Source organism: Ranitomeya variabilis, chromosome 5, assembly GCF_051348905.1.
Source record: "Ranitomeya variabilis isolate aRanVar5 chromosome 5, aRanVar5.hap1, whole genome shotgun sequence".
Taxonomy (NCBI): domain Eukaryota; kingdom Metazoa; phylum Chordata; class Amphibia; order Anura; family Dendrobatidae; genus Ranitomeya; species Ranitomeya variabilis.
In genome coordinates, this window is record NC_135236.1 from 72561097 (window position 1) to 72579760 (window position 18664).

Here is an 18664-nt window from a genome sequence, read left to right on the forward strand (position 1 = left end):
TGCACTATGGAAGGAGCACATTCGGGAGCGCGGATCCGTATTCTGCCTGTAGTGAGCTGTTGCCTTTTTTCCCAGCGGATCCGTATTCCCCTTATTACCCCATATCCCACCGCTACACAGGAGTGGGAAGAGAGTGGCCAAGTGCCAGAATAGGCGCATCTTCCAGATGTGCCTTTTCTGGGGTGGCTGGGGGCAGATGTTTGTAGCCAGGGGGGCCAATAACCATGGACCCTCTCCTGGCTATTAATATCTGCCCTCAGTCACTGGCTTTACCGCTCTGGCGGAGAAAATTGCGCGGGAGCCCACGCCAGTTTTTTCCGTGATTTAACCCTTTATTTTAACACAGCTCCCAAATTTTGCACAAACACACTACTAACATTATTAGAGAGGGATATGTTAAAAAATAAGGGATATCAAATGGTTTAATGTATGTAACCATGTCTCATATCCTGTCGGGTTTCATAAGGAGAGAGCAAAAGCCGGCAATTACTGGCTTTTAAGCTATCTAGCGCTGTATTAAATATAAATATATAGATACAATATATATGTGTGTGTGTATATATATATATATATGTGTGTGTGTCTCACTGATATAGATAGAGCTATAGATATATATATACGGTATATATATCTCTATGTATGTATTTTCACAAATATTTGGGGCCATGGATCCATTCTATGTCCATTTTGCAATCCAGCGAGAAAATCTCGCCGTACAGATGCCATTCGGGTGACACACGGATAATTTTTGGAGAAAAAATCGCATCCTCGCATTGAAGACGGATCACTGTTCAGGAACTTTTCAGCGTATTTCGGCCGTAAAAAACGGCCTATTTATTTATTTATTTTTTTACACGTTGTGTGTGACGCCGGCCTTACATGGTGGAACGCGCGTATTCAGGAGTGCGCTCAGTCAGTACGGACTCATGCGCCTGTGATATGTCAGCATCCCCGTCCTGCGCTATATACTGGGGTTCTTCTGTATACACTGGGTGTGTTGTACCTGCGCTATATACAGTAACGCCTGTAGCTCCGTGTTTTGCCACGCTCTTATCAAACAAGAAAAACAAGAAGCCATGTGACTGAAACATTTATTTTCACTATTCTAGAGATGGAGCCAGCAGACAGTCATGGCGTCCAGCAGCAGCAGCAGTTAAAGGTTAATATAGTAGCACTGTAAGGTAGCTCTTGTATTACTATATATAGGTAGGTACTTCCTGTATATTGGTAGGTCTGTAGCATTACTGTATATACGGTGTGTAGTCTATTAGTACGTTATATGGGTAGAATATTGAAGTACAGACCTCACATGAAGGGCGCTTTCAGAGTATCGTTATTGTCCCATGTATCACATTTGCATTTAACCCCTTAGTGAGTAGGCCTGTTTTGGCTTTAAAGGAGTACTCCGGAGAATAGAAGTTAGCCCCTATCCTTCAAATAGGGGCTAACTAGCAGATCTGTGCGGGTGTGGCCGCTCACACCCTCGCCAATCACCAGCACGTGGGCTCTGAGCGAGCGCAAGTACTGGCAGCCTGAATGGCATGCACTGTGCGTATGTGCGGCAAGTGCACCATTGATTCCTATGGGAGCCGTGGCCATCTTGCTTTTGACGCTTTCATAGGATTGAATGGATCGCTTGCCGCACATGCCCAGTGCTTGCTGTTCGCGCTGCCAATAATGGGGCCAGAGCCCCCGTGCTGACAATCGTTGCGGGTGTGAATGGGCAGACCCACACAAATCTGTTAACCCCTATCTTCCAAAGTAAGCCTTTAATGACCAAGGCAAATTTTGGAAATCTGGTATGTGTCACTTTAACATACAGTAACTCCGTAAAGAATTTGCACATTCAAGTAATTCTGACATTGTTTTTGTCACATATTGTACTTTATTCAGGTGGTAGAATTACATTTATACGATTTGTAGATTAGGGAGACGAAAAGCGCATATAGGGTCTTATCCTCAGATTAAGTGCGGTATTTTTAACGGAGCTGCTCACCTGATGGTGTAAAGCAAAAGCATGTGCGTATCGGCTGCTGCAGATCCACGGGCCACCCACTCGACCTTCTCAGAGACGTTGTACAGGATGATTCGTGGATTAAGTCCGTGCTGCCACAATAATTCAGATTCGAATGTAATGAAAACTCTGGTGGTTTATTCAACACGTTTCAAGGTCTAGCTGACTTCTTCATCAGGAAAATACCACAAAGACATGTCTAGGATCGAGTACCCTACAACTACAAGTGTTGGGCAGGGATCAAGCTTTCTTCATCCCCCCTTCCCCCTCTTTTTACCCCCCTCCACCCCCCTTTGCGTCGCCTCGTGCGCACATTTTGCAGCCGCTGAGCGTTGATTGGTGGCACAGTTCACGGATCAACACTCGTGCTCGCTTTTTTTCCCTCAGCCCCCTTTGCGCCAACTCCGTACGCACATCCCGGAGCCGCCAAACTTTAATAAGTGATGCAGTTCATTTATTAGAGCTCGTGCCAGCTGTTTCCCATTTTTCTTTTTCAACTTCCCCCTTGCACCACCCACGTGCGCACATCCATCAGCTGAAAAATTTTGAAGTGTTTTTTTCTTATCTTTTTCTTTTCAGAATATTTTTCACCAATCACTATCCCCACCACACATACACATCGTTACAAATAAAGTACACCCAAGCACCATATTCACAAAAAAAAATGTCCCGTTCGTCTCAACAGCACTATTCATTGGAGGAGGCATATGCTTTCCTTGCCTCCGACACTGATAGTGAGGGAGAGGATCCCACATTTCTTCTTCCTCCTCCTCATCTTCCTCCTCGGGTCCTGCGGAACCGCCACGCAGACGTCCCAGGACAGAAGACAAGGCAGCACCCACCATTCCAGATGAGTAACCAGCGCACCCCATTGCTGACCCTGTGTTGACCTCGCCCCCCCCCGAAATTAATGATCCACTGATCCCTGATTTTGTGGCAGAATCAGGAATCAAGTTTGATGACACCACCGGCCTCACAGAAATTGACTTTTTTAAAGTCTTTTTCTCTGAGGATTTTGTTAACCTCATGGTGGAGCAAACTAATTTGCACGCTCGTCAAGTTTTGGACCAAAACCCCAGTTCGTCATATTCTAACTGGTCTCCTGTAGACGCAGTTAAAATGATAAAGTTTTGGGGCCTGGTCCTCTACATGGGGATCCTTAAGAAGCCAGAAATTCGACAATATAGGAGTGTTGATATTTTATATAACGCTCCAGTGTTCCGAATGGTCATGGCCCGGATGCGTTTTGAGGCCATCCACAAAATCCTGCATTATACTGCTAATGCACAGTGTCCCCACAAGATGACCCCAACTTTGACTATCTGTTCAAAGTTCTGCCGGTCATCGCACACTTCAACAAAAAGTTTGCTGAATTGTATGTGCCCCAAAGGGACATCTGCGTGGATGAGTCCTTAGTCTATTTTCAGTGAAGGCTCAGATTCCGTTAGTACCTGCCCAGCAAGAGGGCCAGGTACGGAATCAAACTCTACAAACTGTGAGAGTACCTCAGGGCACACCCACAGCTTTAGAGTTTATGAAGAAAAGGACACCAGGATTGAACCCCCTGAGTGTCCTGTCCTGTCCTGGGAGTGAGTGGGAAAATTGTGTGAGATTTGGTGCACCCACTGCTGGATAAAGGTTATCACCTCTACACTGTTATCTTTTATACCAGAGTCCCACTTTACAAATCCCACTCTGCGCGAGGTACCGCAAAAATCTTTCTGGAAAAATCAGAGAGGCCTCGCGAAAACGCTACTTGGGCAGATGCTCAGAAGGGGTGATGGCAGAGCCCAATGTAGCAACCGCCTGCTGTGGTGGTCAAGTACAAGGACAGGAGGGATGTCCTCTTGACCACCATACATAGTGATGGCAGCGCCCTCAGCACTGTATGAGTTACCTCTACACAGGTCTGCAGACCGGACTGTGTATTGGGGTACCATAAAAACATGGGGGGGGCGTTGATCTCTGATTAACTCCTCCAACCGTACAGTGCTTTGAGAAAGGCCAAGGTGTGGTACAAAAAGCTGGCCGTGCATATCGTACAAATGGCAATGCTCAACGCTTTCCTGCTGTCATGATGTTCATGCCACACCGATACGTCGTACCTTCAGTTCTAGGACATAGTGGTTAAGGCCCTGATTTTTGGCACTCCGGAAGGAGCTGGCCACAGTACTTCCGAAACTGAAGGTCCTCGTATCGTACCAGGTCAGCATTTCCCGGAGGAGGTCACACAAACTTGAAAAAAAATGGTAAGGCTACTTTCACACTAGCGTTAACTGCATTCCGTCACAATGCGTCGTTTTGCCGAAAAATCGCATCCTGCAAAAGTGTTTGCAGGATGCGTTTTTTCACCATTGATTAACATTAAGCAACGCATTGTGACGGATTGCCACACGTCGCACCCGTCGTGCGACGGATGCGTCGTGCAGTGGCGGACCGTCGGGAGCAAAAAACGCTACATGTAACGTTTTTTGCTCACGACTGTCCGCTTTTTCCGACCGCGCATGCGCGGCCGGAACTCCGCCCCCACCTCCCCGCACTTCCCCGCACCTCACAATGGGGCAGCGGATGCGCTGGAAAAATGCATCCGCTGCCCCCGTTGTGCGGCGGAGACAACGCTAGCGTCGGGAACGTCGGCCCGACGCACAGCGACGGGCCGAGCCCGACGCTAGTGTGAAAGTAGGAAAACCAAAAAAGGAAAAGAGCACCAAAGGAACCAAGTAATAATAGAAAAATGTAATTTTTATTGATTAAAAGAGATAACAAATACTCATAAAAACACAGGAAATGACAGGGAACACACCAAAACAGGGTGGCAAGGTGGTCACTGACAGGCAAACAAATACCAATGGAAAGGTGAGCGCTAATCTTCTAATATCACGGACAAGCATGAAGAGGAGGCCAAAAGCCAAGATGACCACATAAATATATGCATAAATCACAACACCGTGTATCAAGCAATATACAATAATAAGTCACAAACTTGCCGGTATATGTGAAAAGGGTGCGCAACCAAATAATAAATATAAGTATTCAGAGTTTACCTGCAGGACCACGATGCCACCCACCCCAACGTGCGTTTCGGCTACGTGCCTTCTTCTGGGGGTATGGCATCATGGGAAAAGGTCAGCTTTTTGTAAAAATAAGCAGCCAATAGAAAGTGAAAGCAGCCCATATGTCGGCGCATGCGCAGTCGGACCGCATACCGCGGCCGGAGCGACGCCGAGGACGTCAAGCGAGGGAGAGGACCGCGTCATCACAGTACCGCCCACGCAAGATTTAGGCGATCATTTAGTAAGGAGCTATCTTCCACCAGCCTCTCCCTCCCCAATTTTTTCCAGTGGAATTAGCACCAATCGCCCTCAGTGGGGTTGCAGACCCTGTGGGAAATGCATTGCGTGTCCGAATATTGATCATGCTACCCACTTCTTGTCCTCAGATGGTTGTGAATTTGCCATTACTCATACCATCAATTGCTTTACAACCATGGTGGTATATCATGGGACTTGCCCTTGTGGTAAGATATATATTGGGCTTACGACACGCACCCTTAAGGTTAGAGCACGCGAACATGTTTGCGATATTTTGGCAGCCGCCAAAGCGGATAATGTGGAATGTCTAAAAACTATCCCTAGACATTTTAAGCTTTACCATTCATGTGATCCCTCTGGGTTTAGGATCAAGGGCATTGACCGCCTTATTGTTAATTTACAAGGCGGTAATCTGAGTCGCCATTTGGCACAGAAAGAATCACGGTGGATATGGAGACTTAAGACGTTACATCCCCACGGCCTTAATGAAACCCTCAGTTTCGCCCCTTTCCTGTGATCATCAGTCTTTTTTACACTTTTTAATTGCCATTTTCTTTATTGTTTTGCTTTTTATTTCATTTTTTGTTTTCAGTTATTATAATTATGTATTTATCTTTTAGGTTTGGGCCGTCTTGGCCTTTTTACTTCTGCGGTATATTTGAATATTCCAATTCTGGCTTGGATCTGTGCAGGACGCTATCACATGTAGTCGCACACTCTTCACAAGAGGATCAAAATTGATGTGGCCTTGTGCCACCCTTCATACTGTTTATTTGCACTTATGTTTATATGTTGTTTGCTATTTATTCTTGTAATTCATGCCTTTGCATAATTTTTCCCCTAGCTTTGGTGGGTTTTTATATTGTAATATTTTGCACTATGCACCTTGCACGTTATTGTACTATTCTCTAAACAATGTTATAATGTAGTTGCCTTTTGCATTGTACATGGTCCTGCCTTGCATTGTATCCGCATTATATCTTATTTTTATTCCATTACTTGGACTTGACTGTTAAGACATTCTCATTGTGTGCTGTGTTTACTTACCGGACCCAGTGTGCACGCACGCCGGCGCTCCGTTGCTGGGCGACTGTGGTGGCGTCTCCAAGGCTTGGTGTGGGGTGCGCCATCCTTGCCGCTCACGTGATCTTGCGTGGGCGGTACTGTGATGACACGGTCCTCTCCCTCGCTTGACGTCCTCGGCGTCGCTCCGGCCGCGGTATGCGGTCCGACTGCGCATGCGCCGACATATGGGCTGCTTTCACTTTCTATTGGCCGCTTATTTTTACAAAAAGCTGACCTTTTCCCATGATGCCATACCCCCGGAAGAAGGCACGTAGCCGAAACGCGCCTTGGGGTGGGTGGCATCGTGGTCCTGCAGGTAAACTCTGAATACTTATATTTATTATTTGGTTGCGCACCCTTTTCACATATACCGGCAAGTTTGTGACTTATTATTGTATATTGCTTGATACACGGTGTTGTGATTTATGCATATATTTATGTGGTCATCTTGGCTTTTGGCCTCCTCTTCATGCTTGTCCGTGATATTAGAAGATTAGCGCTCACCTTTCCATTGGTATTTGTTTGCCTGTCAGTGACCACCTTGCCACCCTGTTTTGGTGTGTTCCCTGTCATTTCCTGTGTTTTTATGAGTATTTGTTATCTCTTTTAATCAATAAAAATTACATTTTTCTAATATTACTTGGTTCCTTTGGTGCTCTTTTCCTTTTTTGGTTTTCCTATATGCAAGCACTGAACCATCATTTATCCTGGCACCCCATTTAACCTTTCGGTGAGGGTGTGTACTATTGGTTTGGAATTTATGATTTAGCTAGTGTGAAAGTAGCCTAAGTCGCAAAAAGGTGCCAAGTGTGTTACAAAAGGGGAATACGCAAGGACACTATTTACCAATGCGACACCTGACCCGAAAAACCTGGCCTGTGTTTGAAGGATTGCTTTAAATTGTACCACACCTCAATGCACTACTAATTTACTTTACAAGAACACATAGATTAGTTCAAGAAAGGGGGCACATCTAGATAAGTTCCTTAGGGGGTCCAGTGTACAAAATGGGGTCACTTGTGGGGGGGTTTCCACTGTTTAGGCACATCAGTGACTCTCCAAACGCGACATGACGTCCGCAGACCATTCCACCAAAGTCTGCATTCCAAAACTACTTCCCTTCCGAGCTCTGCCATGCGCACATACAGTAGTTTTATCACACATATGGGGTATCAGTGTACTCAGGACAAATTGGACAACAACGTTTGATGTGCACTTTCCGCTATTAGCCTTGGGAAAATAAAAAAAATTGTTGCTAAAATCTCATTTTGGCGGCCAGCTCGAGACTGTGGAGCTCGCGCTGCTGCACAATCTATGGGAGTGTCGAGGGTGTGGCCACCCCTCTCCCATTGTCGGGAGCTGGGTAGCAGGCGTTTTAACACCGCTAGGCCATGCCCCCTCAAAGCTGCAGGCTTCTTCCTACGCCGTGTGAAGCTCCCAGTACCGGTGGATGCCGGGTGCATCGTGGGCTCTGCTCTGGAGCTATTCCAGGTGCAGGCTGAGCGGACTCGGAGCAGGTACAAGACTCAGGCGGCGGCCTTTTTCTCCCCTATGGGAGCAGCAGCTGCTGCTCCCATAGGATGACCTATACCCTCACTCACTGCTCACGAGTAGCTGCGGGGCCTTTACATGTTTGCAAATCGGTGCAATTAGCGACAATTTTTCAGCATATTGATATCAAATGACTCGCAGCAATGAGATGATCATCGCTCCTGCTGCCGAGTCGTCTGCCCGTTTACACATTCAGTCATCGCTCTGAGCAGCAATCATAAAAGCGATGATTGAATGTCAAAAGTCCCCCTTATAGAAGCTGAATACTGACTACTTTACATTGTATCAAAAGTGTGTTATCTTCTGTGTTGTCCCAGGAAAAGATATAACATTTATAAAGATGTGAGGGGTGTACTCAGTTTTGTGAAATACTGTATATAGTTATTATAGATTAGTTCTCGTATGCAACATAGGAGGGAGATGAACACCGCAGCAAGTAACTGTCAGGCCGCCGTCACTTGGTCATGTGATACCCGTTGCAGAACTTAACCTTTTTTCTCCCTTCTGCAATACCACCTTGCAGGATATTCTACCAAGCGGCTACGATTATCACGTAGAATCCTTCAAGGAAGGTGAGAATGAAGGCTGGTTCCATGCAAAGGTTAGAACAAAGATTTTTGCCAAAGAAGAAGCTGAAGAATGGCTGCGGAGATTTCAGCAGTCATCACATAGTGATCTACGAGTATCAAAGACTTTCAAAGAAAACACAGATAAAGTTGTTTTTAGGGTTAGTTTCATTAATTATACTGAACCTGTAATAATTTTTAATAATTCTTGAAATAATGGACATGTATTTGTCTTTTACAGAAGGAATTCCGCTGCCACAACAATACAAGATCAAACTTCCAAAGTTCAACAACAAAACAATGTCATAAAAAACACACAAATTGTAGAGCAACGTTGTCAATCACAGTGAGAAATATGGCTATGAAACGGCAAGTAAAATCAGTTTTCGCCTGCAAAACGAAACCTATTATCATCAGATTTCATTAACATTTGTGTTGCATTGCAGGACTAAGGATAAGCTGCTCTCCACACATCCATGTGTCATCTCCATCAATCATGACCATAACCATGCTATATTTGCACCTGATGCTCTACGCTTCAGGCGACCAAGTCCAGAAGTTGAAGAGGCGTTTAGAATCCTTTTTGCTAAAGGACATTCACCATCTTCAGCTCTACAAAGTTATAAATTTGATTTGCAAGAGCAGTTTGGAGAACAGGCTTTTCTGGTACTTTCAGATAGGTCCAAATGCCCAGATATACAATGGTGTTACCACAGATATTATAGTATTTTTCAAAGAAAGTATGGACCACCAGATGGATTGGAAATGATCTCTAGCCTGAAGATATTTATTGACACATATAATAAGTCATGTGGGTCTGTCTGTGCAAAGATGGAATTGGAGGAAGACAAGGACCTGATAATAGCCATATGTTCACCATTAATGCAACGTGTACATAAGTACTTGCAGACATCATGTGAAATTGCATTTATGGATTCATCAGGATCAATGGACAGACATAACAGCCGAATATTTCTCCTCCTTGCTCCTAGTGTCGCAGGGGCATTGCCGCTGGCAATACTGGTAATGTATTCTGAAGCACAAGTTATTATCACCCGTGCGCTAAAGCTATTGCAGTCTATTTTACCTGAGGATGCATTTTATGGTCGCGGTATTGAGCACGGTCCAGGTATAATTATCACAGCTGATAACCACAGTGAAAGAAATAGCTTGAAGGACAGATTTTCAGACTCACGGTTACTGCTATGCAAATTCCATGTACTCCAGGCCTTTTGGAGATATATATGGGATTCTAACAATCATGTACAGAAAGTAGACAGGCAAGAAATATATACCTTGTTCAAGAAACTGGTAAATGAACAAAGTCAACTACAGTTCGAAAGTCTTTTCACAGAGGTTATGTCAAGTCCTGTATTGCAAAAATATCCGAATGTGCACAAATATTTAGAGAAAATGAGAGACCGAGCAGGGGAATGGGCAATGTGCCACAGAGCGACACTGCTAACAAGGGGTCACGACACTAACGACTACAGTGAAGCCAACATAAGGGTGCTGAAAGAGAAAGTCCTGATGCGTGCTAAAGCTTTCAATATTGTACAGTTATTTGATTTTCTGACCACACGATTCATGACATATTTTGAACAGAGGATCATCAGTGTTCTCAGTAACAGAACTGTAAATGTGAGTCGCTCACTTTATTTCATTCCAGAAATACAAACTGACAATTTAATTGTAACACATATTTCCGATGACACATATAATGTGAAAAATTCAACATCTGGCCACGAATATGCTGTAAACATGTTGACAGGCACATGTTTCTGTCCGATAGGATCCAATGGGGCTCCCTGCAAACATCAATTTGCTGCAGCAACTAAATTCAATATTTCTGCTTCCCAGTCTATCCCAGTTACAGATGCACGTGCTAAGCTTGCACTGCATAAGATCTTGGCGGACTCCATAGATGTTCCAGAAGGCTGGTATGATAACTTGCACGGAAGCAGAGGAGTTCCAGAAGGCTGGCATGACAAACTGCAAGGAACTACTTCTACAGTAGCGCTATCACAAGAAGATGACCACACTGTCATGGTAGATGAATTATGCCTCAATGAAGAAGATTCTTGTGCAGAGAAAACTGTGACAGATCAGAATAATGAACGCAGCAGGCACCTGAAGGTCATGTTCCAGGTTTTGGAAGAAAAATTGTCTGAAAGAGAAGATATTTTTGGGCCCGGCGTGGATGCATTATATAAGAATTTTTTGTCAGTGGAGAAGCGAGATGCCTCTCTGGTTTCTGCCCTCCACACTTTTGGAAAATCAAATGGTCCTCCTGCTCTTCGGACTTCAAGGAGAATTCCTGTGCAACCCACAGCAGTGGCAAGGAGGAATACATACTTAGGTGGTCGTCATGTGCAGCAGACCGGTCGTCCAGCAAAAAGGACATTAGTTGCAGAACATGGGTGCTGCATCTCAAAAAAATCTGTACCAGATTGGGTAATGCCTGTTGGTAAATTGCAGCATGCAGCCCCACACAGTCTCTCTCACTGCGTGGAGAATGTCAAAATGATTGGCAAAAAGCATCAGGAGAGTTAGGCTAAGAAGTTTCTTTAAAGAGTAAGGCTACCGTCACACTAGCAGTATTTGGTCAGTATTTTACATCAGTATTTGTAAGCCAAAACCAGGAGTGGAACAATTAGAGGAAAAGTATAATAGAAACATATGCTCCACTTCTGTATTTATCACCCACTCCTGGTTTTGGCTTACAAATACTGATGTAAAATGCTGACCAAATACTGATAGTGTGATGGCAGCCTAACTGTCATATTTTTTTTTTTATTTCCGACCTAGAAAGTATAATGCTACTGGACACTGGCTAGGACAGTGTTAAATACCTTATCTGGCTTCCTCCAATTGCAAAGGACACATCTCCAGCTATAGTGTGTAAGGGTATGTGCACACGTCAGGATTTCATGCAGAAATTTCCTGAAGAAAACCGGAAATTTTCTGCAAGAAATCCGCATGTTTTTTCGTGTTTTTTTTTTTTTTTTTTTTAGCATTTTGCAAGCGTAATTAGCTTGCAGAATGCTAAAGATTTCCAAGCGATCTGTAGCATCGCTTGGAAAACTGACTGACAGGTTGGTCACACTTGTCAAACATAGTGCGTGACAAGTGTGACCAACTTTTTACTGTAGATGCAGCCTATGCAGCATCAATAGTAAAAAGATATAATGTTAAAAATAATTTAAAAAAATGGTTATACTCACCTTCCGCAAACAGCCGATCTCAGCGGCTTCCTTTCCTATAGATGGTGTGTGCAGGACCTTCTATGACGTCGCGGTCACGTGACCGCGACATCATCGCAGTCAGGTGACCGCGACGTCATCGCAGGTCCTTCACACACACCATCTATAGGAACGGAAGCGGCAGCGTGCACCGCTGAGAGGTGGGAAGACTCCGGGGGCCATCGAAGGTGAGTATATGACTATTTTTTATTTTAATTCTTTTTTTTTTTTTACCAATTATATGGTGCCCAGTCCGTGGAGGAGAGTCTCCTCTCCTCCACCCTGGGTACCAACCGCACATTATCTGCTTACTTCCCGCATGGTGTGCATAGCCCCCTGCGGGAAGTAAGCAGATCAATGCATTCCTAGGTGTGCGGAATCCCCGCAATTCCGCAAATTTAATGAACATGTTGCTTTTTTTTCCACGATGCGATTTTTTTCGCGGAAAAAAATGCAACATTTGCACAAGAAATGCGGAATACACTGAAAATAATGGGAGGCATATGTAAGCGTTTTTTTGCGTTTTTATAGCGAAAAAACGCGAAAAATACTGAACATGTGCACATGGCCTTACATTAGTCTTCAGTGTGAAGACAAATACTGTATGACTCAATGCAGTGTGGGGAAAGATGTTGACTTCTACTGTCCTCCAAGGGTGAGGGGCATGTGACCTCAGAGTCTAGTCAGTTGCAGTCTAAGAGGAGAACTCAAACTCAAATACTACTTCAGAGGGAGATTGCAGATGAGGAAGCCAGAAAAGGTATTTAACAGTGGTGCAAAGACAAAGCGTGAGCACTACTGAAGAAGGTGCACGGGTAGGTTCCCACACCATGTATATGCCTAAAGAGAACCCAGCACTCAACTTAGGATTATATGATGAACTTCTGTTTATTCGTAGTACCAAAAATAAATGTTTCGGTCCTGAAGACCTTCATCAGTTACGTACTAACGTAAGAATAGATGGTGGGTGATGAACTGTGGTGAGTCCAAAGGAGGTCTTATCTCTGAATTTAGAGTAGTGACCCCTTCTGGTCGGATCCGGGAACATCCGTGCTGGTTGAAGAGAAGCCGAGGATGACGCGGTGTCCACACACCGTCGCTCTCACTGACAAGCGTTGGACACCACGTCATCCTCGTCTTCCCTTCAACCATCACGGATCTGACCAGAAGGGGTCACTACTCTAAATATATGAGAATGAAAAAGTTGACGTGTGCACAGCCGTAAAGAGGTGCCAGAGTAGGTTCTTGCACCGTAGTATATAGCTAAAACTCGGCACTTAACGTAAGCCAGGTGATTTAATGGTGTCCACAAAATAACAGAAACATTTCGGTCCTACATCTGGACCTTCATCAGTCACTACCCGGTAGTGACTGATGAAGGTCCAGATGTAGGACCGAAACGTTTGTTATTTTGTGGACACCATTAAATCACCTGTCTTACGTTAAGTTGAGTGCTGAGTTTTTGCTATATACTACTCTAAATTCAGAGATAAAACCTCCTTTGGACTCACTGCAGTTCATCACCCACCATCTTTTCTTACGTTAGTATGTAACTGATGAAGGTATTCAGGACCGAAACGTTTATTTTTGTTACTACGAATAAACAGAAGTACATCACAAAATCCTAAATTGAGTGCCGGATTCTCTTTATGCAAAGGTATTTAACACTGTCCTAGTCGGTGTTCAGGAGCATGAAGCCTTAGCTTGCTTAATCTGAAAGCAAAAAAAACAGTTACTGTTTAAAATTCCACCCTTATTGCTTACTAGAAATAGGCCCGATGCTATCACATCGGGAGTGCGGTGAAATTAACATCTGTGTATGCTTAGTGGTGCTGACAGGATCAGCGGACATGTCTCACACCGTTTGCGCTTTGCTTTCTTTGTGCCGTAATGGTAATGAGTAGTGATGAGCAAATATACTCGTTACTCGAGATTTCCCGACCATGCTCGTGTGTCCTCCGAGTATTTTTTAGTTCTCGGAGATTTAGTTTTTCTCGCCGCAGCTGAATGATTTACATCTGTTAGCCAGCATAAGTACATGTGGGGATTCCCTAGCAACCAGGCAACCCCCACATGTATTTATGCTGGCTAACAGATGTAAATCATTCAGCTGCGGCAATAAAAACTAAATCTCCGAGCACTAAAAAATACTCGGAGGACCCCCGAGCGTGCTTGGTAAATCTCGAGTAACGAGTATATTCGCTCATCACTAGTGATGAGGCCAAATATTTGTAGTTATTTTTTTGTGCATTACAGTTAAAATGGCAAATCCAGAAGCAATGCCTTAGTGGTATGAACTAATTTAAGAAACATTTAATTCCACAGGGGTTACGTATCCAAATGTTCCCATCCTTTCCTGTGACTGATGATATTTTTTCCTCCAAGTGGCAGGAGGTTTGTACTAAAGCTTCATTTCAATTTATGGAACTGCTCATTGATCTTAATAAATCGGTCTCTCTGTTGGAAACCGAAATTGATTGTCTTTACCTTGATTTTAAGAAGTTGGCTACTACAGAAGGTCTTACAGCCTTTAACAACATGATGGATAAAAATTCTGCGAGTGGGAGACACAGATTAAAATCATTCACGCAAAAAAAAATGGTCACTCCGGGCCTGTGCGCGCCGGGCACCGCCTGCTCTTCCTGCATTATCATCCCCGGCGTCTGCGCTGTAAGTACGAAGGGCAGCGCAACTGCGCATGCCCGGAAAAAAACTTACGGTGCCGGGGACGATAATGCAGGCAGAGGAGGTGGCGCACAGGCCCGGAGTGACGGCTGTGCTGCGTCTCATTAGGAAGGGAAGTCCCGCCCCCGGGACGGATTTAGGGTATGTGGTGGCATTTTTTATAAGTGTTTATTTCAGCGTGTACAGGCGTTTGTAACTAAAAAGCCACCTTGTCAGAATGCAGCATTAGTGCTGCACAAGGTGGCTCTTTTAGTTACAAACGCCTGAGGGGGGTGACAGGTTCCCTTTACATTTTTATGAGCATGTTCTTAGCCCCGATGAGATTTCCCTGCTTTCTAACGGCTTAACATTTTCCCCAGCATGCAATTTGATCCATTTCTGACCTTAAAGGCCCTACATATGTTTGCACGGTCCCTCCTTTTTAAAAAATGGCACCATAGTGAAGATATTCAGCAGGCTTTCACTTTACCTGAAGAGCAATTGGCCTTGCAAACTCCGTAGGCGCTGGCATATGAACACACCAACCCCACCTTGGGTAGTTTACCATTCTCTGCGTCCTAGGTCCACCAATTTCCCGCCCTTGTTATTATGCCCTACTGTGGAGATCTTTGTCCAGCTTGTTTCTAACGAATTTGATAGGATCTCCACTTCTTCTTTCGGTAACAATCTGTCTAGGACAGAATTAACAGGTCTTAAAAGACTAAAACAACTTAAGGATGTAGTGATTAAACCGGCAGACAAGGGCGGGAATATTGTGATTTGGCCTTCTAACCCATATCTAGCTGAGGCCCATCGTATGCTTAGGGACCCTCTTTGCTATAAAAAATTGACTTAATCCCCTTATTTCTTACAAGGAGGAACTAATTAGAATCTTGCAGAGGGCTATAAGTGGTGACGTTATAACTACAAAGGTACGGGACGTTTTGATGGTTAAGGACCCTCTTATTCCAACATTGTATCTCCTCCCCAAGGTACATAAGAACCTGCAAAACCCTCCAGGTAGGCCAATAATCTCTGGGGTGGGTGGGCTTATGGAGGACATCGGCAGGTATATTGACTCGTTTCTCAAGCCCCTGGTGGAGAATATCCCGTCCTATCTGAAGGATACTTCAGATTTCATTATGAAAATTGAGCGGTGACGTATATATCTGTCACTTGCGCAGGCGGAGTTCGTGGCCTTTTGGACACAAACTGCTCTTGCAAGTGACACTGTCGCGGTGCCTTATGAGATTCAGGGGCAGCGGCCGGAAGTCCCAACTGGCGATTATATCCAGTATGTAGATTGGTCACACAGAGGACACAAGATCTTTCTGATCAAAATGTTTTGAAATGTAAAAATAATAATTTAGAAATAGTTTTTAATTAGAACACTTTGACAAAATAGGTGTGGTGTTGCCGGAGGGAGGGAAAAAATTTATTTCTGTGTGGCCTGTCTGCATGGAAATTCGACGGCAAATTCAGTAGCCAGCAAAGTGAATGGGATTGCATGAAATCTCATCCCCATGCTGCGAAAAAAATTTGTACAGAATCAATGCGGAATTTGACATTTGCGACACCACATGGTTGGGAGGGCTCTACAGAATGGCGGCTCCGCAGCGTCACAGGCAGGAGCCGCCGTGTGAAGAAGTTTATCTTGGCGAACATCCATGTCGCCGGGACACGGACACTGCTTCATGTGTGACACGTCAATATCGTCACCGGGAGCCTCCACAAGTAATTACTTGTGGAGGCTCCCAGTGACGGTGGAGGCTGTGGCAGTCACCTGGTCCCTAATTAGGGGCCAGGTAACCGGCAGCCTCCACACACCTTGGAAACGCCAGTCAAAAAGGTGACAGCAGTGGGCGGGATGGGGGTGCACAGTGTGGGGGTGACACCATGATATTCTGACTCCTCTCCTTCCCTTTAAAGCGGTTGTCCAGGACTTTAGCGGTGCTAAGATATAATTGTGTAGCGCCCCCAGCGTCAGAAAATCTCCAGGGAACATGATTCGGGTGGGATTTTACTGATTTAAGGGCACAAAAATTCTAAGTTTGAAAATTGAAAAATTTAAATTTTTGGGGTTTGTTTCAGAAATAAACGCAAGTCATATCGAATAAATTTTACCACTATCAAAAAGCATAATATGTCACAAAAAAACAGTGTCAGTATCAGCGGGATCCATTGAGGCTCCAGAGCTATAACCTCAAAGGGACAGTGGTCAGAAATGTAAAAATTGCCTTGGTCAATAAGGGCTTAACATTGATAGCCCGTCTTTACCACTGGTTACACCTGCCATCTTGGCTGTTAGCTCTTCCCTGGTGTCAGCCGGAGCTGCTCAGTCATCGACACCCACAGCACAGCAGCGTCACTGGAGCTGTGTCCAAGGTCGGGTACAGCACGTCTGTCGGCGGAGCTGTGCAGCGCAGGGACTGACAAGTTCCATCCAACAACTTAAAAGGCGGAGGTGCCGCTGTCGCGCCCCCACAGATCACACACATGACATACTCTAATAAGAGACCATCAATGTCACGGTCATGGACAACCCCTTTAAAAAGAGAACAGTTCAAGGGATGAAAGCTCATTCCCACAATGGCAGCGCCTCCAACGCTGCTGCAGCAGATCAGCACCACATCGTTGGCCGTACCGATGACATCTGTACACAAGAGACCAGTGAGGACCAGGGGCCGCTCGTGTTTATATCGTGGCAGTTGTGAAAATGCAAGAACGGGGATGTTTCAATTCACTGCTTGCAAGCAGCTACAAAGAGCCATTACTTACGCTCCGCCAGCTGGGCCCACCTTTATGACACAGTTCTAAAAAGTGGGAAGGGCTTAGCGGGAGGGGCGGAGTCTGCTAATTAATTAATATAAGACATAAACTTGATGTAAATTATCTAACGGTGAGGACACGGCCCATTACCGAGAAACCAGCGACTCAGTATCGCAAAAACATAGAAAATATAACATTTTATTATACAAAAATGACTAAATACAGATATAAATGGGAAAACCATGGGGCACATAGCGGCGCTCGCTTCTCCAACGGAGCAGATGGGACATGGAGTCTCCCAACTTCTGAAAGTAGTATATGAGTTTGTCACTGAGCTTCTCCCGCAGCTGTAAAGGAAATGGAGGAAGACATTAATGGTGCACACATGGTCTGAGCCCGGCTGCCATGGCTAATCCCTCACAGTTTCTGAGTGTGGCATTACGTCACCATAAATGACATCACCATTAGTCACGACGGTCATGTGATGTGAATTCTCACCATAAACGGTCAGGGAGTCCAGGCGCATGCGGAGGACAAGCTTTGGCTTTGCCGGTTCTCATCCTTAGGCTTCATACCCATTTGCGATAAAAAAAAAAAGGTCCGATTTCCGGACTGAAAAAAAGAAACATATGCGAGGTCAATGCGATTTTTTTATCGCAACATCCGTATGCAAAGCGATTTGAACATGAGCTTTTACATACAGCAGTTCTCTGTCATTTACACATTTTAATATTAAATATTTATCAAAACACACATGTATGTATGTATATATATATATATATATATATATATATATATATATATATATATACATACATACTAGCTGAGGAGCCCAGCGTTGCCTGGGCATAGTAAATATCTGTGGTTAGTTATAGCACTTCACTTCTCTTATTTTCCCATCATGCCTCTCATTTTCCCCCTCACATCTCTCATTTTCTCCCTTACACCTCTCATTTTCCCCCTCACTCCTCTTATTTTCCCCCTCACACTTGTCATTTCGACCTCACATCTGTCATTTTCCGATCACTCCACTATTTTCCCTCACTCCTCTCATTTTGCACTCACACCTTTTCATTTTCACCTCACACCCCTCATTTTCACCTCACACCTCTCATTTTCCCCTCAGTATATACATGTTTGTCATCTCCCTTATATATAGTATACACCTGTATCATCTCCTGTATATAGATATACCTATGTGTCATCTCCTCCTGTATATAGTATATACCTGTATGTCATCTCTTCTGTATATACTATATACCTGTGTCATCTCCTATATATAGTATATACCTGTATGTCATCTCCTGTATATAGTATATGCCTGTATGTCATCTCCCCTGTATATAGTATATACCTGCTGTATGTCATCTCTATATACCTATGTGTCATCTCTTTTATATAGTATATACCTGTGTGTCATCTCCTGTATATAGTATATACGTGTCATCTGTATATAGTATATACCTGTGTCATCTCCTGTAT

At 44.4% G+C, this 18664-nt stretch overlaps 1 protein-coding gene across 1 annotated transcript; it reads left to right on the forward strand.

Moving 5' to 3' along the window:
* Positions 1-20: 20 nt before the first annotated feature.
* On the forward strand, positions 21-11081 carry LOC143774542 (uncharacterized). Its single transcript, XM_077262236.1, has 5 exons — positions 21-51; positions 1110-1159; positions 8465-8668; positions 8749-8876; positions 8954-11081. The coding sequence occupies exons 2-5, from the start codon at positions 1112-1114 to the stop codon at positions 11058-11060; spliced, it is 2487 nt and encodes an 828-aa protein (XP_077118351.1). The 5' UTR covers positions 21-51; positions 1110-1111; the 3' UTR covers positions 11061-11081.
* The last annotated feature ends 7583 nt before the right edge of the window (positions 11082-18664 follow it).